We start from the raw sequence: 26,813 nt of genomic DNA, 5'->3' as shown, positions 1-26,813 counted from the left end.
CACAAAATCTGAAAACAAAGAGAATAGACTAAACAAACAAAAGCCCTGAAAATGTAGTCTGTTGGAAAAGAACAGTAGATCTAATGGTCAGATTATTGGAATGACAGAAGGAAAGGGAAAGTGGATTGAAAAGATATTTAATAAAATAATTGATGCCTACTCTCAGGTATATGCCCCAGAGAACTGGTAGGCAAATGTTCATAGCAGCATTGTTCATAATGGGCAAAAAAGGGAAACGACTCAAATCCCAAATGGCCATTAACTAAGGAATAAGGAGAATAAAGAGAATGTGGGCTGGTCCCACTATGGGAGAGAGAGAGAGAGAGGGAGAGAGAGAGAAAGAGAGAGAGAGAGAGAGAGAGAGAGAGAGAGAGAGAGAGAGAGAGAGAGAAAGAGAGAGAGAGAGAAAGAGAGAGAATGAGAACCAGACAATGGGATAGTTATTTGGTTAAAAGGACTGGAGTACTGATCTGATACAGGTGGAACCTTGAGATACTATGCTCAATGAAAGAAACCAGTCACAAAGGGCACGAACATGTGTGTAGCCATTTTAATGAAATGTTCCAAATAAGCAAATCCATGGAGATGGAATGTAGACTGATGGTTATTAGGGGCTGGAGAGAAGGGTCAATGATATCTAAGGGTGGGGGCATTAAAATTACTTAGAAATACACAACAGGGTTTATTGTGCTACTTCCATACACATATATGTTTGGAATGTATTTTGATCATATTCGCCTCCTCAGGGACTTCTTATCACCCTTAAAAATAAATTTTAATGAGTTTTATTATTCTATTTCCATTCATGCATATTCATCCTTCATCACCTTTCCTTTCTGCTCCATCCGTTGTCCCTCCACACCCTCTTTTATAGTCATGTCCTTCTTTGTTTTATTTTGATTTTCTAGGTCTAATTTCCACATATGATATTGGTTTGTCTCTGTCAACGTGATGATCTGAAGTGACATCCATTTTCCTGCAAATAACATAATTTCATTCTTTATGGCTAAATAATACTCCATTGTGTATGTAACACACTTTCTTTTTTTTTTAAATAGGATTCATTAATAGTACAAGGGGTTTCATTGAGAAAATTCTGTAAATGTATATAGTGCACACAAACCCATCCTCTCTATTAAATTCCTTTAACTCTCCTCTCCCTCCTTTTTAAAGCACTATTTTGTGGATTTTATTATGGTTTCTTCACATATATACATATATATGTGTATATATGTAACATACTCTGATCCTCTGCACCCCTCGGTTCCTTCTCCTTCCCTTCCCTCCTCGGTGATCCCCTCGCAACCCCGTTATTATTATTATTTTCATTTAGACCTAGATTACACTTACGAGTGAAAATATGTGATAGCTGGCTTTTTGGGCTTGGCTTATTTCAGTCAATATTATGATTTCCAGTTCCATCCATTTTCCTGCAAGCAACATAATTTCATTCTTCTGGCTGAATAATACTCCACAATGTATATACCACATTTTCTTTATTCATCAGTTTTTGGGCACCTAGGTTGATTCCATAGCTTGGCTATTGTGAATAATGCTGCAATAAACATGGGGGTGTGGGCATGTGTGTGCTAATTTACACTTCCACCAACAGTGTATAAGGGTTCCTTCCCGCTCCTCACCCCTATATCTTTGCCAGCATTTTTTGTTTGTTTCTTGGTAATAGACATTCTGACTAAGATGAGATGGAATCTTAATGTAGTACTGATTTGCATCAGTACTAAACTTTACATTTCATTCTACCTGGTTATTGAGAAAAGTGCTCTCAAATCAGTACATGTAGTACTGATTTGATTTGCTAAGGATAGTGAACATTTTTTCATGTATTTATTTGCCATTTATATTTCTTCTTTTGAGAACTGTCTGTTCATTTGCCCACTTATTAAGTGGGTAATTTGTTCTTTGATTTTTGTGCTTTTATATATTCCAATATTAATCCTTTGTCCCACGAAGATTCATTGTGAATTGTCACAATAAATCTCCCCATACAACAAATGTATCCCAATAAAAATGGAAAAATCAAAGTAAAAAAAAAAAGAGAAAAAAATTTCTGGATTTAATGATAGCTGCACATCCTTGTAAAAATACTCAAAACCACTAGATTAAGTAATGTAAAATAGCCAAATTTCTAGAAATTAAATAAAAAAACCCCCAAATTTGGCAAAAGACTCCAACCTCAAATCCAAGAATGTTATCAAATCCAAATTGGATAACCCAAAGAAATGTACAAGACACAGCAAGAAACCTAAAAATAAAAGTTCTCTGAAAGCAGCTGGAGTGAGATAATGACACCCTTAGGGTACCCTCACTTGGTATTAGAGCCAGTGAAGAGGCACGGGGCACAACCTGCTCTACAGAGTCAGAAGGAAATTGTACAATAGTTCTCAAGGGTTGAAAGAAAACAACTGTCAGATAAAAATTATACATCTAGCCCCAAAACACAAGAAACAAAAGCAAAAATAGACAAATATGATTATATCAAATTAAAAAGCTTCTGCCTGGCAAAGTAACCAATCAACAGAATGAAGAGGCAACCTAAAGAATAGGAGAAAATATTTGCAACCTGTACCTCTGATGAGAGGTTAAACGCAGGTTATAAAAGGGACCAAAAACAAAACAAAACAGTGAGGCGGTCACAGCCCACTTCTGTAATCCTGACTACTTTGGAGGCAGAGGTCAGGCCAGCCGGGACCAATAGTTCCCAAGACACTGTCTGTAAGATACCCAACACAAAAAAGGCCTAGCGGAGTGGCTCACGGTTTTAGAGCGCCTGACCTACCCAACCGTGTTCAAACCCCAGGATCGCCAAAAAAAAAAAAAAAAAAAAAAAAAAAAACCACCAATAAAACCAGTTTGATTTAGAAATGGAAAATGGACTTAAACACATTTCTCAGAAAAAGATCAACAAGTGACCAGCAAGTTTTGGGAAAAACACTCAACAGTAATCATCGGGGAAATGCGGATCAAAACTAGGATGAAATGTGCCCTACTCCAGGGAGGACAAGATGCCGGGGCGTGAAGAAAAGGCGCCCTCACATCCTGCTAGTGGGACTGCAAATTAGTGTAGTCATGGAAGCAGCGTGAGATTCTTCCTGTTCCGCTCCATTTCCCTGTGCACCCATCCACTGAAACTCTTGGGCCGTGTCCTCTGTGCCCTGAGCGCCGCACTGGGATGCGCTTGGTTGCCTGGCGAGCGCTCTCCGCCCCCTTCATCCGCGTCCTGCCCGGGGCGGCGATCGGCCGCGAAGGCCGCGGAGAGGGAGGCAACCCAAGGGTCCTCCCGCCTGGTCCCGAGCGCTGAGCGGAATCTGTCCAGGGGCCCAGACCCAGGCGCGTGCTGCGACGGGTGCTTGCCGGGGTGGCACGCTGTGCGACAGGCCCCGCATGCTGATCTTGAGTCCTACCGGGGCCCGGAGTCCCACCTGGGGCTGCAGAGAGGTGGGAGCATCGCGGGACCTCGGCTCGCCCGCCTCCCGGACATGGGCTCCCTTCCCAACCTCAGGTGATGCGTCCTGCGGCTTCTGGGCCTGTCGCACACCTTCCAGGTGGTGCCCCTCCTGACTCCCCATCACCCCGAGTGCTCCTCAGCTGGGAGCCTGCTGGACGCTCCCCAGGTTCTGTCGGTCAGCCAGCCATGCACAGGTATTTGTGTGGTAGGACTGGACTTGCCATCCTGGTTCCCAAACCTGCAGGAGTCGCTCTCTTTCCCACCAGCTCGCTCTTCTGCACAATTCGCCCCTCTGAGGGTCTGCACCTCGTGCAGAAAACGGGGTTTGTGGATGCTGACACAGGACTCCAGCTACAGCACACCTAGTCCTTCCTGGACCCTCTGGATGGAGCTTCCTTCCTCCCCCATTTCCTTACCCCTGTCCTTCTCAGGTCTGTCCCCAGCTTCATGTTCTCACTGTGAAGAGCATGGGTCAGCCCTGGTGTTCAGGGGACCTGGTAGGAGCCTGGTGGAGCTGCAGGCTCTTGAACTGCCTGCGATGGGCGTCCTGCGATGGGCGTCCCTGGTGGCTCTGGCCTGTAGCACGTTCTAGAGGTGCTTCCTCAATGCCTTCCCCTTGTCACTGTTACCCTTTCTCTTTGCAGCCCTTGTCTCTTCTGGAAGGGAATTGCGGCCCTATTTTTCCTGCCACTTATATTAGCCGGGTTTGCTCCTCACTCTGAACGCAAAGAGTCTGTTCCGTCTAAAACAGTGAATCGTCCTCAGTTGAGGTTTGTATGAGAGGGGAAGGGAATTCTCTCCTTTCCTGGAGAAAATAATGTTCACTGGCTTCGCAGCCCGGGTCCTGCCAACTGGAATGTCATTTCCAAAAGGGTGGCAACAATTTGTCTCTTCTCTTCCTTCCCCTCCCCATGCAGGTATAACTGGTATCACCTGACCCCTTCCTGGCTGAAGAACAGATCTGTGGGTCTTGGCACTGCAAACACACGGGAGGGGACAGCACACTTTACCCTGGAGGGTCACAAGTTCATGATCTTTGGGGGCTCCATCCACTACTTCCGTGTGCCCATGGAGTACTGGAGGGACCGCTTGCTGAAGCTGAAGGCCTGTGGCTTTAACACTGTCACTACGTGAGTGCTGCCCCGCAGCCTCCACAACCTGCTTACTGTATGCAGGAGGTGGTGGAGGGGGTTCCTGGCATCTGCATCTTGGCAGAGCTTCTGGCTTTGAGAGGGCAGCTTGAGGACGTAGTCTTTTCCACAAAGTGCCTATGCTTGTGTCCAGCTGTGCTGCGAGTATCAGGCCTTAGTTTCTCTGTGAGCAAAGCCTTGGATGGGGATTAATAGAAATATAAAGAGCTTAGGTGGTTTCTCGGTTGTGTGTCTCCTGGGAGGGCTGTTGGGTTCCTTAGGAGTTCAATGGTGTACTGAAGGCGTACTTACAGATAAATACAGCCACATATGTATTTTACTTAGAGATACATTTTTTTCTTACTATTAATGATGGAAACAATAACCATCCGAACCTGAGGCGTCTGGAAGAATCACAAGCAAGATATTGTCTGGTACCTGTCCTTGAACTTGACTGTGGCATCCTATCTGGCTCAGTGTTTAAGAACTGGGACACAATTTTGTCCAAGGAGATATGTAGGCATGAGGGGATTGTAGCTATAATCTTTCACCAAAGACTTGATCTTGGTGATTTTCTTAACAGCTGTCACTCTGAGGGAATAGTGATCAGTTGCAGCCACCAGAAGGACACCTGGGTAGTCTGAGGTGCCATCATCAATTTTCTTCATGATGATGTTTTTTTGTCTTGGGTGGCCAGGACCAGCACCACTCTCCCAGGTTTCATGAACTTGCTCATTTAGAAAACAGCCAGCAGGCCTGCCACAGATACATACCCAGCCTCAGAACATTCCATTTATGTGTATGGATACGAACATGCAGGGGACTGGCAACACTTGACCTAAGGAAATACCAGCACCACTGAGCAGAAGTTTAATGCACAGAAAGAATGAGCATGCAGGGTAAGGAGCACAATAGGGTACTGCCTGAGAGCATGGGATTTAGGGTCAGATGGTTGTGCCCAATTCTGCCTCCAACGGACCATCCGTGCCAGGCCAGTGTGTGAATGGGCAGAATAATAAGACTGCCTCATAAGGCTGTGTTGATGATAATTAAAGGAGAGAAAACCTTCATCTTCTTTAATAATGCCTAGCACAGTGCCTGACAAGCATCTGTCCTCAATAATGGCTGAAAAAAGGAAAAAAAAACACAATTTAGTCAATCAGAAGAATTTAAATATGTAAGCATGAATTTAATGTGATTACATAAAACCAGGCTGTAGGGTCACTGGCTACACCACTCAGCTGCCCTTCACAACTGCAGACATTGTTTAGAGAATGAAGATTATACTGCTGGGTCTTGTTGTAATACAAAATACATTTATACATTTTCCTGCTTTTTTTTTGGCACTATGGGACTTGAACTCAGGACCCAACACTTACTAAGCCATGTTCTACCACTTGAGCTACTTCTCTAACTCTATTTATTTTAGCTATTTTTCAGAGATGGTCTCAAGTTTTTGTCTGGACTGGCCTTCTAAGGCAATCCTCCTAACTATGCCTCCCCCTGAAGCTGGGATCATAGGTGTTTACCACCATGCCCAGCTTGTATTTTGAGATGGGGGGGTCTCCCTAAGTTTTTGCCTAGGGTGACCTCGAACAGTTATCTTCCCAATCCCCAATCTCTGCTTCCCAAGTAGCTGGGAAGACAGATGTGACCCACTGCACTGGCATCTTTTTTTTTCTTTTTGAGACAGGGTCTCAATATATATAGTCCAGGCTGACCTTGAACTTGCTCTCGTAGCCCATGCTGGCCTCCTCCTACCTCAGTCTCCCTAGTGCTGGGATTACAGGTGAGTGTCACTATACCCGGACTTTCTTTCTTTCTTTCCTTCTCTCTCTCTTTCTTTCTTTCTTTTCCTCCTTTCCTCTCTCCCTTCCTCCTTTCCTCTCTTTCTTTTTTGGAAGTACTGGGTATTGAATTTAGGGCCTCACACTTGCTAGGCAGGTGCTGTATGTTGAGCTACTACCCTAGTCTTTTTTGCTTTGATAATTTTTTTTTTGGTGGGACTGGGGTTTGAACTCAGGGCTTCATGCTTGCAAAACAGGCATTCTACAGCTTGAACCATACCGCTAAGTCCATTTTAGTCTTGTTATTTTAGAAATAAAGTCTTGAGAACTTTTTGCCTGGGCTGGCCTTGAACTGTCATCCTCCTGATCTCAACCTTCCAAGTAGCTAGGATTAAAGGTGTGAGTCACTGGTGCCCAGCTTGCTTTGGTATTTTTTGAGGTAGGGTCTTGCTTTATATCCAGGGTGGCCTGGACCATGACCCTCCTGTTTGTGCTTCCCTACCTGAGAGGACAGATATGTACCACTGTACCCAGGCATTGTTTGAGATGAGGTCTCATGAACTTTTTGCCTGGGCTGGCCTGGTGATCCTGAGTAGCTAGGATTACAGGCTTGAGCCACCACACCTGGACAATCCTTGTCTGTTTCTTGGTGACATTTTTCTCACCAGTAGTTAGAGAGGTCTGTTGTTTTTGTGGTCAAGTCATAAGGTTTTAATAAGTAACATCAGGAAAAAATAAAGGCTAGTATTTAAAAATACTATAATGTCTCACATCTATAACTATATTAATTATGTTAATACCAAAATATTCAACTCAACAATGCCTTTCTGGTTAAGTCTGCATTGGTTGTAGTGGGTTATACTATATTAACTTTTTTTGGTGGTATTGGGGTTTGAACTCAGGGTTTCACGCTTGCTAGGCAGGCACTCTATTGCTTGAGCTACGTCTCCAGCTTCTATGTTGAATCTTTAAAAAGAAAACACCACAGCCCTTCTCACACATTTACACCACAAACCAGCAGGACTGTAGATCTGCAAAATCCACCCATTCCTCCTGAGTGTCCTCCATCGCCCTCTGGAGGCAGAGCTGACCATCACACTCACTGCCAGGAGAAGATGCTGATTATCTTGAGATGGTACTGGAGGGGAAATCTGGGTTTTTTGTTTGTTTGTTTTGATTTGTTTATTATTCATTTATTCACATGCGCATACATTCTTTGGGTCAGTTCTCTCCCCTGCCCCTGCCTCCACCCTCTCCCCTTCCCCCCTTGCTTCCAGGCAGAACCTGTTCTGTGCTTTTCTCCAGTTCCGTTGAAGAGTAGAAATAAGCAATAATAAGAAAGACATAGCATTTTTGCTAGTTGAGATAAGGATAGCTATACAGAGAGATTCCTAGCATTGCTTGCATGTACAAATGTGTTACAACCCAGGTTGATTAATCTCTAACTGATCTTTACACTGGTTCCTGATCCCCTTCTCGTGTTGACCTCTGTTGCTTTAAGGTTTCTGTATTAATTCCTCTGGAGTGGGACATCAAATGCTTTCATGTTTTGGGTTTTCTACTATTCCTATATCTCCCATATTTTCTCTCCCCTTGTCATGTGATCCAAGTCCAACCACATTGCTGCATTTGCCCTAGATCGATCTAAAGTTCGCATATGAGGGAGAACACATGATTTTTGGTCTTCTGAGCCTGGCTAAGCTTGCTCAGAATGATGTTCTCCAGTTCCATCCATTTACCTGCAAATGGTAAGATTTCATTTTTCTTCATGGCTGAGTAAAATTCCGTTGTGTACAAATATCACATTTTCTTGATCTATTCATCAGTAGTGGGGCATCTTCGTTGTTTCCATAACTTGGCTATTGTGAATAGTGCTGCAATAAACATGGGTGTGCAGGTGCCTCTGGAGTAACCTGTGTCACATTCCTTTGGTTATATCCCCAGGAGTGGGATTGCTGGATCATATTACAGGTCTATGTTTAGATTTTTAAGAAGTCTCCAATTTTTTTTCAGAGTGCTTGCACCAGCTTGCATTCCCACCAGCAGTGGATTAGGGTTCCTTTTTTCCCACATCCTCGCCAACACATGTTGTTGGTGGTGTTTTTGATGATGGCTATTCTAACAGGGGTGAGGTGGAATCTTAGTGTGGTTTTGATTTGCATTTCTTTTATGGCCAGAGATGGTGAGCATTTTTTCATGTGGTTTTTGGCCATTTGAATTTCTTCTTTTGAAAAAGTTCTGATTAGTTCACTTGCCCATTTCTTTATTGGTTCATTGATTTTGGGGGAGTTTAGTTTTTTGATCTCCTTGTATATTCTGGTTATCAGTCCCTTGTCTGATGTATAACTGGCAAATATTTTCTCCCACTTTGTGGGTGGTCTTTTCAGTTTAGAGACCATTTCTTTTGTTGTGCAGAAGCTTTTTAATTTTATGAAGTCCCATCTGTCTGTTTTTTCTCTTGGTTGCTGGGCTGCTGGGGTTCTATTGAGGAAATCCTTGACTATACCTTTTAGTTCCAGAGTGTTTCCTGCTCCTTCCTGTACTAACTTCAGAGATTCTGGTCTGATATTAAGGTCCTTCATCCATTTTGAGTGATAGACATGGATCTAGTTTCAGTTTCTTGCAGATGGGTAACCACTTTTCCTAGCAGCATTTGTTGAAGAGGCTTTCTTTTCTCTATCATATATTTTTGGCCCCTTTGTAAAAAATAAGGTGGGTGTACTTGTGTGGATTCATTTCCAGGTCCTCTATTCTGTTCCACTGGACTTCATGTCTGTTTTTGCATCAGTACCATGCTGTTTTTTTGCTATTATTTTGTAATATAGTGTGAAGTCAGGTATTGTGATACTGCCAGCATTGTTCTTTTTACTGAGTATTACCTTGGATATTTGCAGTCTCTTGTGTTTCCAAATGAACTTTAGGGTAGTTTTTTCAATTCTGTGATGAAAGTCATTGGGTTTTGTAGATTTTTTAATCTCTGTGATGAAAATCATTTGGATTTTGATGGGAATTGCATTAAACATGTAGATTGCTTTTGGTAGCATAGCCATTTTTGCTATGTTGATTCTACCAATCTATGAGCACGGGAGATCTTTCCATATTCTGTAGTCTTCCTCGATCTCTTTCTTCAGGGGTTTGTAGTTCTCCTTGTAGAGGTCGTTCACATCTTTTGTTATGTTTACTCCTAGGTATTTGATTTTTTTTTGAGGCTATTGTAAACGGAATTGTTTCCATATATTCCTTCTCAGTTTGTTTGTTGTTGGTGTATAGAAAGCTCATGATTTTTCTAAGTTGATTTTGTATCCTGCCACCTTGCTATACCTGTTTATGGTGTCTAAGAGTTTTTGGGCAGAGTTTTTTGGGTCTTTAAGATATAGGATCATATCATCTGCAAATAGGGATATTTTGACAGTTTCTTTACTTATTTGTATTCCTTTTATTTCTTCTTCTTAACTAATTGCTCTGGCTAGGAATTCCAGTACTATGTTGAATAGGAGTAGGGATAGTGGGCACCCTTGTCTCGTTCCTGATTTTAGGGGGAATGGTTTCAGTTTTTCTCCATTAATTATGATGTTGGCTATAGGTTTGTCATATATAGCCTTTACAATGTTCAGGTACATTCCTTCTATTCCTAGTTTTCTTAGAGCTTTTTTCATGAAGCGGTGTTGGATCTTGTCGAAGGCTTTTTCTGCATCTGTTGAGATGATCAAGTGGTTTTTGTCTTTGCTTCTTTTAATGTGCTTGTATACATTTAAAGATTTGCGTATGTTGAACCATCCCTGCAACCTTGGAATGAAGCTGACTTGATCTTTCTGATGTGTTGTTGGATTCAGTTTGCCATTATTTTATTCAGAATTTTTGCATCAATATTCATGAAGGAATTTTGGAGGTGTCTTTGTCTGGTTTTGGGATGAGAGTAATGTTGGCTTCATAAAACGAGTTAGGCAGTGTTCCTTCCCTTTCTATTTCATGGAACAGTTTAAGGGGGGTTGGTATCAGTTCTTCTTTAAATGTCTGATAGAATTCAGCAGAGAATCCATCAGGTCCTGGACTTTTCTTTTTTGGGAGACTCTTTTTTTTTTTATTATTCATATGTGCATACAAGGCTTGGGTCATTTCTCCCCCCTGCCCCCGCCCCCTCCCTTATCACCCACTCCGCCCCTTCCCTCTCCCCACTACCCCCTCAATACCCAGCAGAAACTATTTTGCTCTTATTTCTAATTTTGTTGTAGAGAGAGTATAAGCAATAATAGGAAGGGACAAGGGTTTTTGCTGGTTGAGATAAGGATAGCTATACAGGGAGTTGACTCACATTAATTTCCTGTGGGTGTGTGTTACCTTCTAGGTTAATTCTTTTTGATCTAACCTTTTCTCTAGTTCCTGGTCCCCTTTTCCTATTGGCCTCAGTTGCTTTTAAGGTATCTGCTTTAGTTTCTCTGCGTTAAGGGCAACAAATGCTAGCTAATTTTTTAGGTGTCTTACCCATCCTCACCCCTCCCTTGTGTGCTAAAGCTTTTATCATGTGCTCAAAGTCCAATGCCCTTGTTGTGTTTGCCCTTGATCTAATGTCCTCATATGAGGGAGAACATACGATGTTTGGTCTTTTGGGCCAGGCTAACCTCACTCAGAATGATGTTCTCCAATTCCATCCATTTACCAGCGAATGATAACATTTCGTTCTTCTTCATGGCTGCATAAAATTCCATTGTGTAAAGAGACCACATTTTCTTAATCCATTAGTCAGTGGTGGGGCATCTTGACTGTTTCCATAACTTGGCTATTGTGAATAGTGCCACAATAAACATGGGTATGCAGGTGCCTCTGGAGTAACCTGTGTCACAGTCTTTTGGGTATATCCCCAAGAGTGGTATTGTTGGATCAAATGGTAGATCAATGTCTAGCTTTTTAATTAGCCTCCAAATTTTTTTCCAGAGTGGTTGTACTAGTTTACATTCCCACCAACAGTGTAAGAGGGTTCCTTTTTCCCCGCATCCTTGCCAACACCTGTCATTGGTGGTGTTGCTAATGATGGCTATTCTAACAGGGGTGAGGTGGAATCTTAGTGTGGTTTTAATTTGCATTTCCTTTATTGCTAGAGATGGTGAGCATTTTTTCATGTGTTTTTTGGCCATTTGAATTTCTTCTTTTGAGAAAGTTCTATTTAGTTCACTTGCCCATTTCTTTATTGGTTCATTAGTTTTGGGAGAATTTAGTTTTTTAAGTTCCCTATATATTCTGGTTATCAGTCCTTTGTCTGATGTATAGTTGGCAAATACTTTCTCCCACTCTGGGTATTCTCTTCAGTTTAGAGACCATTTCTTTTGAGGAACAGAAACTTTTTAGTTTTATGAGGTCCTGTTTATCTATGCTATCTCTTAGTTGCTGTGCTGCTGGGGTTTTGCTGAGAAAGTTCTTACCTATACCTACTAACTCCAGTGTATTTCCTACTCTTTCCTGTATCAACTTTAGAGTTTGGGGTCTGATATTAAGATTCTTGATCCATTTTGAGTTAATCTTGGTATAGGGTGATATACATGGATCTAGTTTCAGTTTTTTGCAGACTGCTAACCAGTTTTCCCAGCAGTTTTTGTTGAAGAGGCTGCTATTTCTCCATCGTATATTTTTAGCTCCCTTGTCAAAACAAGTTGGTTATAGTTGTGTGGCTTCATATCTGGATCCTCTATTCTGTTTCACTGGTCTTCATTTCTGTTTTTGTGCAGTACCATGCTGTTTTATTGTTATTGCTTTGTAATATAGTTTAAGTCAGGTATTGTGATACCTTCTGCATTGTTCTTTTAACTGAGTATTGCCTTGGCTGTTTGTGGCTTCCTGTGTTTCCATATAAATTTCACGGTAGATTTTTCGATCTCTTTAATGAATGTCATTGGAATTTTGATGGGAATTGCATTAAACATGTAGATTACTTTTGGGAGTATCGGCATTTTTACTATATTGATTCTACCAATCCATGAGCATGGGAGATCTCTCCACTTTCTATAGTCTTCCTCAATCTCTTTCTTCAGAAGTGTATAGTTTTCCTTGTAGAGGTCTTTCACATCTTTTGTTAGGTCTACAACTAGGTATTTGATTTTTTTTGAGGCTATTTTAAATGGAATTGTTTTCATACATTCTTTTTCAGTTTGCTCATTGTTAGTATATAGAAATGCTAATGATTTTTCTATGTTGATTTTATATCCTGCTACCTTACTATAGCTATTGATGATGTCTAGAAGCTTCTGAGTAGAGTTTTTTGGGTCTTTAAGGTATAGGATCATGTCGTCTGCAAATAGGGATATTTTGACAGTTTCTTTACCTATTTGTATTCCTTTTATTCCTTCTTCTTGCCTAATTGCTCTGGCTAGGAATTCCAGTACTATGTTGAATAGGAGTGGAGATAGTGGGCATCCTTGTCTGGTTCCTGACTTTAGAGGGAATGGTTTCAGTTTTTCTCCGTTAAGTATAACGCTGGCTGTAGGTTTGTCATATATAGCTTTTATAATATTGAGGTACTTTCCTTCTATTCCTAGTTTTCTTAGAGCTTTTATCATGAAATGGTGTTGGATCTTATCAAAGGTTTTTTCTGCATCTATTGAGATGATCAAGTGGTTTTTGTCTTTGCTTCTGTTAATGTGGTTTATTATGTTTATTGATTTTCATGTGTTGAACTACCCCTGCATCCCTGGGATGAAGACTACTTGATTGTGGTCAATGATCTTTTTGATGTGTTCTGAATTCAGTTTGCCATTATTTTGTTGAGGATTTTTGTGTCAATGTTCTTTAAGGAGATTGGCCTATAGTTCTCCTTTTTGGAGGTGTCTTTGCCTGGTTTTGGGATAAGTGTAATAATGGCTTCATAAAATGTGTTTGGCAGTTTTCCTTCCCTTTCTATTTTGTGGAACAGTTTAAGGAGGGTTGGTATCAGTTCTTCTTTAAAGGTCTGATAGAATTCAGCAGAGAATCCATCAGGTCCTGGACTTTTCTTTTTGGGGAGACTCTTGATTGCTGCTTCAATTTCATTTTGTGTTATAGATCTATTCAGGTGATTAATTTCCTCTTGGTTCAGTTTTGGATGGTCAAATATATCTAGAAATCTGTCCATTTCTTTAAGATTTTCAAATTTATTTGAATATAGGTTCTCAAAGTAGTCTCTGATGATTTCCTGGACTTCCATGGTGTTTGTTGTTATCTCCCCTTTTGCATTCCTGATTCTACTAATTTGGTTTTTTTCTGTCCTCATTTTAGTCAGGTTTGCCAGGGGTCTATCAATCTTGTTTATTTTTTCAAAGAACCAACTTTTTGTTTCATTAATTCTTTGTATGGTTTTTTTGGTTTCTATTTCATTGATTTCAGCTTTTATTTTTATTATTTCTCTCCTATTTGTTTTGGGATTTGCTTGTTCTTGTTTTTCTAGGAGTTTGAGATGTATCATTAGGTCATTGATTTGGGATCTTTCAGTCTTTTTAATATATGCACTCATGGCTATAAACTTTCCTCTCAGGACTGCCTTAGCTGTGTCCCATAGGTTCCAGTATGTTGTGTTTTCATTTTCATTGACTTCCAAGAACTTTTTAATTTCCTCTTTTATTTCATCAATGATCCATTCTTCATTAAGTAATGAGTTATTTAGTTTCCAGCTGTTTGCATGTTTTTTGTCTTTACTTTTGTTGTTGAGTTCTACTTTTACTGCATTGTGTTCAGATAGTATGCACAGTATAATTTCTATTTTCTTATATTTGCTGAGACTTGCTTTGTGCCCTAGGATATGATCTATTTTGGAGAAGGTTCCATGGGCTGCTGAGAAGAATGTATATTGTGTAGAGGTTGGATGAAATGTTCTGTAGACATCAACTAGGTCCATTTGATCTATTGCATATTTTAGATCTTGGATTTCTTTATTGATTTTTTGTTTGGATGACCTATCTATTGATGATAATGGGGTGCTAAAGTCTCCCACAACCACTGTGTTGGCGTTTATATATGCTTTTAGTTCTTTCAGGGTATGTTTGATGAAATTGGGTGCGTTGACATTGGGTGCGTACAGATTGATGATTATTATTTCCTTTTGGTCTATTTCCCCTTTTGTTAGTATGGAATGTCCTTCTTTATCTCGTTTGATCAATGTAGGTTTGAAGTCTACTTTGTCAGAGATAAGTATTGCTACTCCTGCCTGTTTTCGGCGGCCATTGGCTTGGTAAATCTTCCTCCAGCCTTTCATCCTTAGCCTATGCTTATTTCTGTCAGTGAGATGGGTCTCCTGTAACCAACAAATTGTTGGATCTTCCTTTTTAATCCATTTCATCAAGCGGTACCTTTAGATGGGTGAATTAAGTCCGTTAACATTAAGCGTTAGTACTGATAGGTATGTGGTGATTCCTGTCATTTAGTTGTCTTAGTTGTTTGAAGTTTTGATTGTGTGTACCTAAGTTGAGGTTACTCTCTACTGTCTTGCTTTTTCTTTTCCTGTGGTTTGGTGCTGCCTGTCTTTTCATGGTTAAGTTGGGTTTCACTTTCTGTGTGCAGAATCCCTTCGAAGAATCCTTTGTAGTGGTGGCTTTGTGGTCACATATTGTTTTAGTTTTTGGTTATCATGGAAGACTTTTATTGCTCCATCTGTTTTGAATGATAGTTTTGCTGGGTAGAGTATCCTGGGGTTGAAGTTATTTTCATTCAGTGCCCAGAAGATCTCACCCCACGCTCTTCTTGCTTTTAATGTTTCTGTTGAGAAGTCTGCTGTGATTTTGATGGGTTTACCTTTGTATGTTACTTGTTTTTTCTCTTACAGCCTTCAATATTCGTTCCTTAGTTTCTGAACTTGTTGTTTTAATGATGCTATGTCATGGGGTAGTTCTATTTTGATCTGGTCTGTTTGGTGTCCTGGAGGCCTCTTGCATCTGTATGGCAATATCTTTCTCTAGATTTGGGAAATTTTCCGTTATTATTTTGTTGAATAGATTACGCATTCCCTTCACTTGCACCTCTTCTCCTTCTTCGATGCCCATGATTCTCAAGTTTGGTCTTTTGATAGAGTTGGTGAGTTCTTGCATTTTTTTTCACAGGTCTTGAGTTGTTTAATTAATAGTTCTTCGGTTTTTCCTTTAATTACCATTTCATCTTCAAGTTCTGAGATTCTGTCTTCTGTTTGTTCTATTCTGCTGGATTGGCCTTCCATTTTGTTTTGCAGTTCTGTTTCGTTCTTTTTTCTGAGGTTTTCCATATCCTGACTGGTTTCCTCTTTAATGTTGTCTATTTTTGTCCTGAGTTCATTTATCTGTTTATTTATCATGTTCTCTGTTTCACTTTGGTGTTTATACAGTGCTTCTATGGTTTTCTTTATTTCTTCTTTTGCTTTTTCAAATTCTCTATTTTTGTTGTCTTGGAATTTCTTGAGTGTCTCCTGTACATTTTGGTTGACCCTATCCAGTATTATCTCTATAAAATTCTCATTGAGTACCTGTAGTATGTCTTCTTTTAAATTATTCTTGTGGGCTTCATTGGGACCTTTGGCATAGTTTGTCTTCATTTTTTTTGGAGTCTGGATCTGAGTTTCTGTTTTCTTCATTCCCCTCTGGTTCCTGTACTAATTTTTTGCTGTGTGGAAACTGGTTTCCCTGTTTTTTCTGTCTTCCCATCACTGTCTTTGGTGTTGTTACTGTCCCTGTACTGTGTGTAATTAAGTATTTTCTAGCTTGTGATAATAACAATGGTAATATTTAGAATGGAAGGGTGAGCAGAGATGGAGAGCAAGAAGTTAAGGAAATGGGAAAAACAAATACACAGACTGGAAGGAGAAAACAGAACAAGGTATCAGACAAGAAGGTTTCAAAGGTATAAACAGGGAGCTTTAGTGTACTAATCGACAGTAAGCTGAACAGACATTAGAGAGACAGAGAGAGGATTGAAAATCAAAAATAAAAAAATAAAGATAAGAATAAAAATAAAAAATAAGTAAATTAAAGAAAAATCTATATATAAAAATGTATTAAAATGAAAAGATAGAAAATTAAAAAAAACCAAAAAACCAAAAAACCTCCAAGTTCAAATGCAATGAAGTTTCAGTCTTAATAATTTGGGTGTCTGTCTCAGTCTCCAATCCTGGAGATGGTGCCTCAGATGTTGTTCTGTAGTTGTCTCATCAAAGGGGATGCATAAAGTAGAACAAAACTACACACTCACACACACACACACACACACACACACACACACACGCAAAAGCCCCACCAAGTGTCCCAAGTTCAAATGCAATACAGTTTCAGTAAGTTTTTCAGCTTGCAGGTGTAATTTGGTTGTTCTCTCATCAAAGGTAGGGAGACAAAGAAAAAAAAAGAGTCTGGAGACAGTTCTGAGAATGGTATCTGTGGCTGTGGCTTGCCTGCCCGCTGCTGTCAGCCTGCTGTTGCTGGAGGTGTTATTTATGCAGATCTCAGTGGTGAGTTTAGCACTCACCTGGTCCCACAGTCTTTGTTTACTCAGATTTCTCCTGTGCGTGAGCCTCTGCTACAAGCTTTCCCCTTTCCAAGCACTGGGAAAGGTGACACTGCACCCGCATTGTCAGGCCTGCGTGTTTATTTACAATTCATGTGGGAGGTGGATCTTCCCCCCTCTCCTGTGAAGTTTTCCTCCCACTGCCACTTTCAGAAGCTTTCCCGCTCCTGATTACTGGGTGGTGCTGCTGCTCCTGCCAGCTGCCATGTTTGTTTACAGTTCACGTGGGAAGTGGGTCTTCCCTCCTCTCCTGTGGAGTTTTCCTCCCTCCGCCACTCTCACCAGTTTTCCTGCTCCTGGTTGCTAGGTGCACAACCCCGCTCCTGCCAGGGGCTCTCCGGCCAGGCTGGATTGTTTATTTACAGTCCTGGGAAGGATTCCCTTCCCCCAATCTTTGGTGCTCAGTGCGCCCCACCCTCTTTCCCACGTGTCTTTATTGTTCTTATTGCTTATTACTCAGTTTCTCTTTTTTCCCCGGGTGGAGGTTGGTCTGTCCAGGGGGCTATGCTGCTCTGGCCCAGGCTTGTCTGTGGGAGTACCCTGTACTGCGAAGCTCACCTGATCCGCCAGCGACTGGCAGCCCGGGGGCCCTCCTTGTTTCTCTGTTTAACGTGAAGTGGAGATTCTCTGCGCCGGCTGGAGGTGTGGCGTGATCAAAGTTATGCCTCTTCTCAGTGATTATGCCTGCAAAGTGTGTCTCCAGCGTCTGTGCAAGATTTCACTATAGGAGGCTTGCTTTCTGCTTCCTCCCTCTAGCCGCCATCTTGGAATCTCTCTTGGGAGACTCTTAATTGCTGCTTCAATTTTGTTTTGTGTTATAGATCAATTCAGGTAATTAATGTCCTCTTGGTTCAGTTTTGGATGGTTATAAGTATCTAGAAATTTGTCCATTTGTTCAAAATTTTCAAATTTATTAGAGTATAGATTCTCAAAGTAGTCTCTGATGATTTCCTGTATTTCTGTGGTGTTTGTTGTTATCTCCCCTTTTGCATTTCTGGTTTTACTGATTTGAGTTTTTTCTTTCCAAATTTAAGTCAAGTTTGCCCAGGGGTCTGTCAATCTCATTTATTTTTTCAAAGAACCAGCTTTTTGTTTCATTAATCCTTTGTGTGGTTTTTTTTGTTTGTTTCTATTTCATTGTTTTCAGCCCTTAATTTAATTTTTTCTCTCCTTCTGCTTGTTTTGGGGTTTACTTGTTTTTGTTTTTCTAGGAGTTTGAGCTGTAGTATTAGATCATTGATTTGAGATCTTTCTAACCTTTTAATATATGCACTCATGGATATAAACTTTCTTCTTAGGACAGCCTTTGCTGTGTTCCATAGGTTTTGGTAGGTTGTGTTTTCATTTTCATTAAGTTCCAAGAACCTTTTAATTTCCTCTTTTATTTCATCAATGACCCATTGATCATTGAGCAATGTGTTGTTCAGCTTCCAATTATTTGCATGTTTTTTACTGCTGTTTTTGTTGTTGATTTCTAGTTTTAATGCATTGTGGTCAGATAGAATGCATGGGACTATTTCTATTTTCTTATATGTGCTAAGGCTTGATTTGTGCCCTAAGATGTGATCAATTTTGGAGAAGGTTCCATGAGCTGCTGAGAAGAATGTATATTGTGCAGCAGTTGGGTGAAATATTCTATAGCCATCAGCTAGTCCATTTGGTCTATGGTGTGATTTAGTTCCAAGATTTCTTTATTGATTTTTTGTTTGGATGACCTATCTGTTGGTGATAGGAGAGTATTAAGGTCTCCCTCTATCACTGTGTTGGAGTCTATATATGTTTTTAGGTCCTTCAGAGTATGTTTGATGAAATTGGGTGCATTGACTTTGGTGCATATAGGTTGATAATTGTTATTTCCTTTTGGTGTATTTCCCCTTTTATTAGTATAGAGTGTCCTTCTTTATCTCATTTGATCAATGTAAGTTTGAAGTCTACTTTATCCAAGGTAAGTATTGCTACCCCTGCCTGTTTTCTGGGACCATTGGCTTGGTAAATCTTCTTCCAGGCTTTCACTCTCAGCCAGTGCTTGTTTCTGTCAATGAGCTGGGTCTCCTGTAGGAAGCAGATTTTTGGATCTTCCTTTTTGATCCAGTTTGCCAGTCGGTGTCTTTTGATGGGGGAATTTAGTCCATTAACATTCAGTGTTAGAATTGATGTGTATGTGGTGATCCCTGTCAAGTAGTTGTTTTGTTGTTTAAGGGTTTGATTGTGTGCAGCTGAATCAGTGTTACTCTCTACTTTCTTGCCTTTTCTTCTCCTGTGGTTTGGTATTGCCTGCCCTTTCATGGTTTTGTTTGCCTTCACTTTCTGTGTGCAGAATTCCTTGGAGAATCTTTTGTAGTGGTGGCTTGGTGGTCATATATTGTTTTAGTTTCTGCTTATCATGGATGACTTTTATTGCTCCATCTATTTTGAATGATAGTTTTGCTGGGTAGAGTATCCTAGGGTTGAAGTTATTTTCATTTAGTGCCTGGAAGACCTCATTCCATGCTCTTCTTTCTTGAAGGTTTCCATGGAGAAATCTGATGTGATTTTGATGGATTTACCTTTGTATGTTATTTGTTTTTTCTCTCTTATAGCCTTCAATATTCTTTCTCTAGTCTCTGTGCTTTTTGTTTTAATAATAATATGTCATTCTATTTAATAATAATATGTAGTTCTATTTTGGTCATCTGTTTGGTGTTCTGGAGGCTTCCTGTACCTGGATGGGCATAGTTTTCTCTAGATTTGGGAAATTTTCTGTTATTATTTTTTTGAATATATTACACATTCCTTTTGCTTGCATCTCTTCTCCTTCTTCAATGTCCATGTTTCTCAAGTTTGGTCTTTTAATGGAGTCAGTGAGTTCTTGCATATTCCTTTTGCAGGTCTTGAGTTGTTTGACAAATAGTTCTTCAGTTTTTCTTTTAATTACCATTTCATAGTCAAGTTCTGAGATTCTGTCTTCTGTTTGTTCTATACTGCTGGAATGGCCTTCCTTTTTGTTTTGTGTTTCTGTTTCATTCCTTTTTCTGAGGTTTTCCATATCATGGGTCACTTCCTCTTTAATGTTGTCAATTTTCATCTTTAATTCATTTATTTCTCAATTTATGGTATTTTCAGTTTCATTTTGTTTTTTATTTAGGGCTCCTATGATTTCATTTACTTGTTTTTGTGTTTTGTCATATTCTTTATTTTTGTCCTCTTGGAATTTCTTGAGTGCCTCTTGTACGTTTTGGTTGACCATGTCTAGTAACATCTCCATGAAATTCTCAGTGATTACTTCCAGGATTTCTTCTTTCAGGTTGTTCTTGTGGCTTTTATTGGGTTCTTTGGCATAGTTTATCTTTGTTTTGTTGGAGTCTGGATCTGAGTATCTGTTTTCTTCATTTCCCTCTGAATCCTGTACTAATTTGTTTTTTGGGGGGAGAATGGTTTCCATCCCTTTTTTGTCTTCCTATATTTCCAGTTGGTACTGTTTCTGTCCCTGGACTATGTGTAATTTAGTGTTAGCTTAGTTGCCATAGTGACATAAACAAAACCAAGGAAGAAGGAGAAAAAAGGGAAAAAAAGAGGAATAGAAGAAAATAAAGGAAAAAAGAAAGAGAGAGAGAGAACCAAGGAAAACAGCAGGGAGAGATGGTGGACAATGAAAGACCAAACCAGACAGCCAAACCTTTAAAGGAAGGCAAAAAAAAAAATTAATAAATATAAAAAATAAAAATTTTCACCAGTTCAGGAACAGTGGAATTTCAGTCTTAGTAGTTTTGCTGTTACTGCTTTAGCATCTAGACCTGTTTGTGTCTCCTAGGCAGGTTTGGAGTCCTCCTGTGGTGGTGGCAGGTGGGTGGGGTCCCACAGGCTTGCAGGTGAGGCCTGTTGTTGAGGCAATCTAGTGGGAGTTTGGAGCATGGGCCTTGTGTGACTGAGGGGCGTGGCCTGGCAGAGATTGTGCAGGCCTGTGGATTGCTGGCCTGGCAGGCCTGAGGGGCATGGCCCAGTGGAGATCATGTGGACCTGAGGGGTGGGAGTTTGGGGGAGATCCAGTGGGCCTGAGGAGTGCAGCCCTGGCGGGACTGAGGAGTGGGGTGGAGGATCAGAGATCCCACGGCCTGCAGAGCAGTGGCTCTGTGGACCTGTGGGACTGGAGGGGAAATCTGAAATGAAGAGTCAGAAACCATTTGGTTCATCATTAATATGCCAAGAACTTAGCTGGAAATAAGTATCTAGGTTTTCTTTCTTTCTTTCTTTCTTTCTTTCTTTCTTTCTTTCCTTTCTTTTCTTTCCTTTCTTCCCTCCCTCCTTTCTTTCTTTCTTGCCTTCCTTCCTTCCTTTCTTTCCTTTCTCTCTTCACAGTGCTAGGGATGTGAACCCAGGGCTTCACACATTTTAGGCAAATGCTCCACTACTGAGCTATATCCCCAAGCCCATAATTACTGAGTCTTCCTGAAAGCTGCTGTTGCATCTGTTAAGAGGATCACATAATTTTCCTCACTCTTCTTTTGAAGTGGTGAGTTACTTTGATCATTTTTTTTTTGATACTCAATAAGCCTTATGGTCCTGGGAACTCTATTTAGTTATAAAACAGCACAGGTGTACATACACACATAGATTGCTAGATTTGGGTTTTTTCTTTTTTGTTTTTGGAGAGAGGATCTCACTGTGAACCTCAGGTTGCCCTGGAACTCTCAATCCTCCTGCCTCTCCTTCAAGATTACAGATGTGTATCACTATGTCCTGCACTAGACTTGATGTGTGAGTTTCTATTTAAAATGTTTACCTTAAAATCCATTTGACTGCTGTTTGTTTTGCTACAGTAATTTTGCCTTACCTATATCTTTTTTCATCTTTTTCATTTTTCAGTATTTTTCCTTTGAAGTTGCTTGTAAGTAGCATTCACTTGTAAGTAACATTTAGAAATTTTTTTTCCTCTCCTTTCAGCTGTAAATGTGGCTGTGCATATTAAGTTTTCAGCAAGCCAACTTTCATTTCTTTCCACAACAAAAGATCTTAAATCACAATCAGTTCTGTTATCATGAGACAGATTTATCCTCAAAAAACTCTCACTGCACAAAATTGTATAATAAAAACCACAGGGCTTACAAGAAATGGTATGTTAGGTGTGGAGCACTCCAGAGTTGTTTCTGACAGATGAATAAAAACAGCATCTAATACAAATCTTCCCCACATCCTTTGACCTGGGAGACTCTTAGCCCTGTTGGGGCTGGCCTTGGCCAGGGTCCTTTCTTGCTGATGTCTAAAGGCTGTGCCATTCTTTATTATATGTCTCTTGTCCTTACAGAAACTCTTCCTTTATTCTTATTTTGATTAGTTCTTAGCAATAATTATTGGGCAACTATACACATTTTTTTTCTTTTCTTGGTTTGTGAGAGAGGTAGAGAGTCTTTCTGTGTAGCCCAGGATAGCCCAGAACCCAGTGTGTAGCCCAGGCTGACGTCAAGCTGTCAGTCTCCCTGCCTCTGCAGCCTGAGTTTTGGGATTATAGGCGAGAACTGCCTTGCTGGGATTTTCTTTTTCTTTTTAATGGGTGTTACAAAGAATGGGGTGGTGAGTGAGAGAACTTATATATAAATTCATGGAATCTAGAATCTTAGCAAAATTGGCAGCTTGGCCTGCACTTGGGTAATAGAGGAAGGAGCCATTGAAGATTGTCATTGTTTGTGTGATACAAGTTTAATTTCCATTGGAAACTTCTGCTCATTGCAGCCTAGAGATACACCAGGATTTGGTTTGGCATGGGGCTTGATGCAGTGAGTAGGGGAAAGAGATATGATGCTTATTGTATTCCCTGTTCCCTCTTCCAGCTATATCCCATGGAACCTCCATGAGCCAGAAAGAGGCAAATTCAACTTCTCGGGGAACCTGGACCTGGAGTATGTGGTGTTGCTGCTTCTGTGACCTGGTTGGGGTGGGTGGCAGAGAGGTGGCCACCTGGGATTGATTAAGAACCCTAGGGGTGTCTCAGCTTTGTTTTGGGAACCAAGGAGGGCTTAGGGGCCTGTCAGGCTGCTGAAAGGGGCTCTGTGCCCAGACCCAGTATGCTCCCAGTTGTAATCCACAAGGTTACAGCTCTGCTGGGCTTGCAGCCTCTTGGACACCACCTCTCCAGTGGAGCCCAGGAGGTCCAAAACCCCAGGTACCACCTGGATCTGTGGTGTGTGTGTGGGGAGTCCAGTCACCTTGGCTGTGGCAGATGCTGCTTCTAGTTTAGCAGGTCTGTTACTGGAGACAGACCCTCTGGAACCTGTCTGACTCCTGAACAGTTCAGGCCCCCAGTGGGGCAGTGTGGGCAGTGCTGATGCTGAAAGCCAGTACAAACTCAGCTCCCAGGGCCTCTGGCCTCTGACCTGGTGCCCAGATGCCCTGTTCTGCTGGGCTGGGGCTGAACCTCCCTTCCCCAGTCTCCATGGTTGAGAGAGAGGATAGGGAAGGAGGAGTCAGGCAGCTCTGACACCCATGACAGCTGTGAGCTCCTCCCCACAGTCTCCCCTCTGGACCATCCTGAGAGGAGCTGACTTTGTTTCCCTCCCCAGGGCATTTGTCCATTTGGCTGCAGAGATTGGGCTGTGGGTGATTCTGCGTCCAGGCCCCTACATCTGCAGTGAGATTGACCTTGGGGGCTTGCCAAGGTGAGTGGGGCTGCGGGGGGGGGGGGGCTCCAGAGTTGTGGTTTAGTGAAGTACTTTGCATTACAAAAACTAACATTTCAATCTGGTGATAATGAAAGTCACTTTCATGGCCGAGCATTTGTTTTGTGGTACAATGAGCCATGTCTTCCCCATGATGCCTGCAGTGGAGTGTGTGTTGCTGTCATCCTATTTCACAGTGAAGGACTGGAGACATGGGTCCTGTTCTACTGGACATGTGCCTTTGAGAACATGTGAGGGCAAGGTCCAAGGTACTCCTCAGCTAGTTACCCCACAGAGGAGGGGTGACAACCATCTCTGTTCTTCTCATGAGATGGAAGGAGGGGGCTGGAAGCTTCAGAGCACACAGGAAGTGCTGGTAACTTCTGGGCTGTTCTGGTGACCTCAAATCTTTCTCTTTTACTGAGGCCAAGCCAACTGTCCACACACTGCAGCCCTCAGTTCCCCTCCCTGCCTTCTTGCTTTCCTTCCTGTTTCCTCATTGTGGTGCTGGTCCTCAGCCCAGACTACCAAGGATCAGGGTGGGAATTCATGAGTTCTTCTCTGTTAGCTCTTGGAGCCAGTGGAATCCAGTTCCTTCTAGGCTCTAAATGTGGTCTGTATGGCCATTGCCCAGTGTCAGATGGGCTTTGCTTTTCTCCTGGGTAAGCAGGAAAAGCCTGAGCTGGAGGAAGTAGGGGTCTTAGGGAAGCATTTACCCTGGTGCAGGTCAGCTAGAGACTGGCCCACACTCCAGTGACCTGCTTGTGGGGGTAGGGTGGGGTTCACTGGTCTGTAAGCACCTCCCCTGCTTGAAGTCTTTGGCCTCAGAGGAGATGTGATCCTGTGCCCCAGGGGCAGACACTATGCTTAGGACAATGTTCCAGGGAACTGAAGCAGGTGAAAGTGCCTGTTCAGGAATGGTGAAGGAAACCTCACTAAGACAAGGGTGTGGGAACCTGGTGGGCTCAGTCCCTCTCCCTCACCTGGCCCAAGGGAGCTGCACAGCTCTTAAGGGCCCTGAGATGGGAGTAGCCTGTTTCCTTTTGAATCTCACAAGTCAGTGAGGATAGTGTGAAAAGCTCACGTGGTACAGATCCATTCAGAACCCCGAGTATTGCAGGGCCATGGGAGTGATCCCATGGCTGGCCAGATCCATCCTTCCTCCTGCTTTGTGTCTTACACACTGACGTGTCTCTTCTGTCTTCTAGCTGGCTTCTGCAAGACCGTAACATGAAATTGAGAACAACCTACAAGGGCTTTATTGAAGCAGTTGACAAGTATTTTGATCACTTGATTCCCAGAATGATTCCTCTCCAGGTAAAAGCTTTTCCTTCTTACATTTGCTTTGGGGAAATAGTTTGCTCTGGCTCAATTGCTAATAGTCACTCTCTATGAGGGATGAAGCTGACTTCTTTATAACTTTGAACTCTAGCTCCTCTAGTTAAGCATAGAAGCCTTGACTTCACCTGTCCTTGTGATGTGGTTCTAGAAAGACCCACATAACACAGGGCAGAGACCACTCAACAGGCTTTCATGGTTACCAGCGTGCACTTGACATTCACTAAGCCTACTGATCTCACACTGCCAATTTCTACTCTTAAATTACCTATTGTTTTAACCAGTCAACACAAGAATTTGGTAGAAACTCAAAAGATACAAAGAATTTATGACAAAATAAACTTCTTCTCTTACACCCTTTCCCAAAGCCATTTAGTTGTGTTTTTAGGAGACAGTTTTACCACATTTTTGTGTATTTTTAGCACATATGGAAGCTAATTATATACACATATGGTGTGTGTATATCCTTTTTAAATATAAAAATACAGAATTCTCAGTGGACATTTTTTGTCATTTGAGAAAATATTTTTTGAAACTTATTATTTTCAATGGCTCTGGTTCTAGAGTATTCCTAGCAGACGATATCACAATTCATTTAACTCCTGCCCAATTCCTGGATATCTGGATTTTCCAAGCTTGTGCTATAATACATAACTCATCATTACACACCTCTGTTGCTGTTGCCTACTTTCCAGTTTGACTTAGCTCCCAGATGGGAAAAACATAGACATCATGCACTTTTCTTCTTTGTGGGATACTTGAACACTGGGCAAGAAATGCCCTTCATTTTCAGAATTAGCTTGTAGCTCACAGTCTGGTCTATGACAAAAAGAATGCATTGTCCTACACAGTCTGCAGAGTAACAGTTGTTTGGTTTTTGTGATATTCTTTGGTTTGACAAGTGAAACACAAATGTCTTTTCCAAACAAGTGAATGCACATGGTAGTTATTTAAATAACAATAAATCTTAGATTAAGAACAAATCTTGGGGGACTGGGGGAGAGGCTTAAGTGTAGGGCACCTGCTTAGCAAGCGGCAAGGTCCTGAGTTCAAATCCCAGTACCACACACCCTCAAAAAATAACCAACAGGAGCAAATCTTTTGACGTATTCTGACATGGGTTAGACACCAGGATTACTGGGAGTTCTAACAGTAGTGTTTTTAGAACTCTTGGCCTTCCCACTGGGGAGATCTGATCACTAATGAAACAATTATTCTACTCTTCAGTTCAGAGTATTTATGAAAGGTCAGTAAGTGATTTTTGAACAGCAAGCCTCTGTCCCATGGAGCCTTCAGTGCAAAATGAACTGGATGCAGGACCACAGTGAGGATAGTCATGGCTATCGTGAGGAGGCACAAGAGCCCTCTACAGGCAGGGTGACCTACAAGATTTTGCTGGGACAAGGAGGTTCAAGCATATTTTTCAGAGAAGGTGACATTTAAACATTGACCTGAAGGGTGGGCATTAGCAAGGGCAGGACAATGGTTTTGAGACCCCACAGGGATCAAGCAACAGATGACAGGTTTAGAATGGGGCGTGTAAAGAGCTGTAAGTTGTCCTGGGAAGAGGGAAAGAGGTTATGGTAATCTGTGAAGGAACCCACCAAATACGTTCCCTCCTGGGAGCATCATCCCTTGGTCCAAAAGAGACTATTAATTTATGGTTGGTGCTTTATCATAGCAGTAGGAGCCATGAGCTTGCTTTACAACGGGAGTGAAAACAGCAGCTGTTTGTCCCTGGGACCTCTGTGTTCAGGGTGGAGAGGCTCCAGGAAGCAGCAAATGCTCCCCGAGTGTGGAGGCCTCTCACTGGCCTCAGCCTGAGACTGTTACGCAGCTGGGGCCGGGCTGCTGGTTTTGGTGGCATGGTAGGCATGGTGGATTGAAGCTTTACTAAGGCAGGATGAGGAATGAGCTAGAAGTGAGAAAGTAGAGAAAGGAGTGTCGACATCTGGGGACCCATGGCTCCTGAAATGCAGAG

The 26,813-nt window shown here is 41.6% G+C and overlaps 1 protein-coding gene across 1 annotated transcript in view; it reads left to right on the top strand.

The window, feature by feature from the left end:
- The first annotated feature begins 3,254 nt into the window (after positions 1–3,254).
- The window catches only part of LOC141420858 (beta-galactosidase-1-like protein 3), a 69,203-nt gene continuing 45,644 nt past the window's right edge, over positions 3,255–26,813 (top strand). Inside the window, exons 1-6 of the mRNA XM_074066308.1 lie at positions 3,255–3,520; positions 4,111–4,236; positions 4,384–4,596; positions 22,670–22,738; positions 23,399–23,494; positions 24,703–24,811. Coding sequence (XP_073922409.1) covers positions 3,498–3,520; positions 4,111–4,236; positions 4,384–4,596; positions 22,670–22,738; positions 23,399–23,494; positions 24,703–24,811 — 636 coding nt within the window. The 5' untranslated portion in view covers positions 3,255–3,497. The remainder of the gene's footprint in view (positions 3,521–4,110; positions 4,237–4,383; positions 4,597–22,669; positions 22,739–23,398; positions 23,495–24,702; positions 24,812–26,813) is intronic.

This window comes from Castor canadensis, chromosome 2, assembly GCF_047511655.1.
Source record: "Castor canadensis chromosome 2, mCasCan1.hap1v2, whole genome shotgun sequence".
Classification (NCBI taxonomy): Eukaryota; Metazoa; Chordata; class Mammalia; order Rodentia; family Castoridae; genus Castor; species Castor canadensis.
Note: the sequence above shows the minus strand (reverse complement) of the source record. Positions and strands in the feature narration are given on the sequence as shown.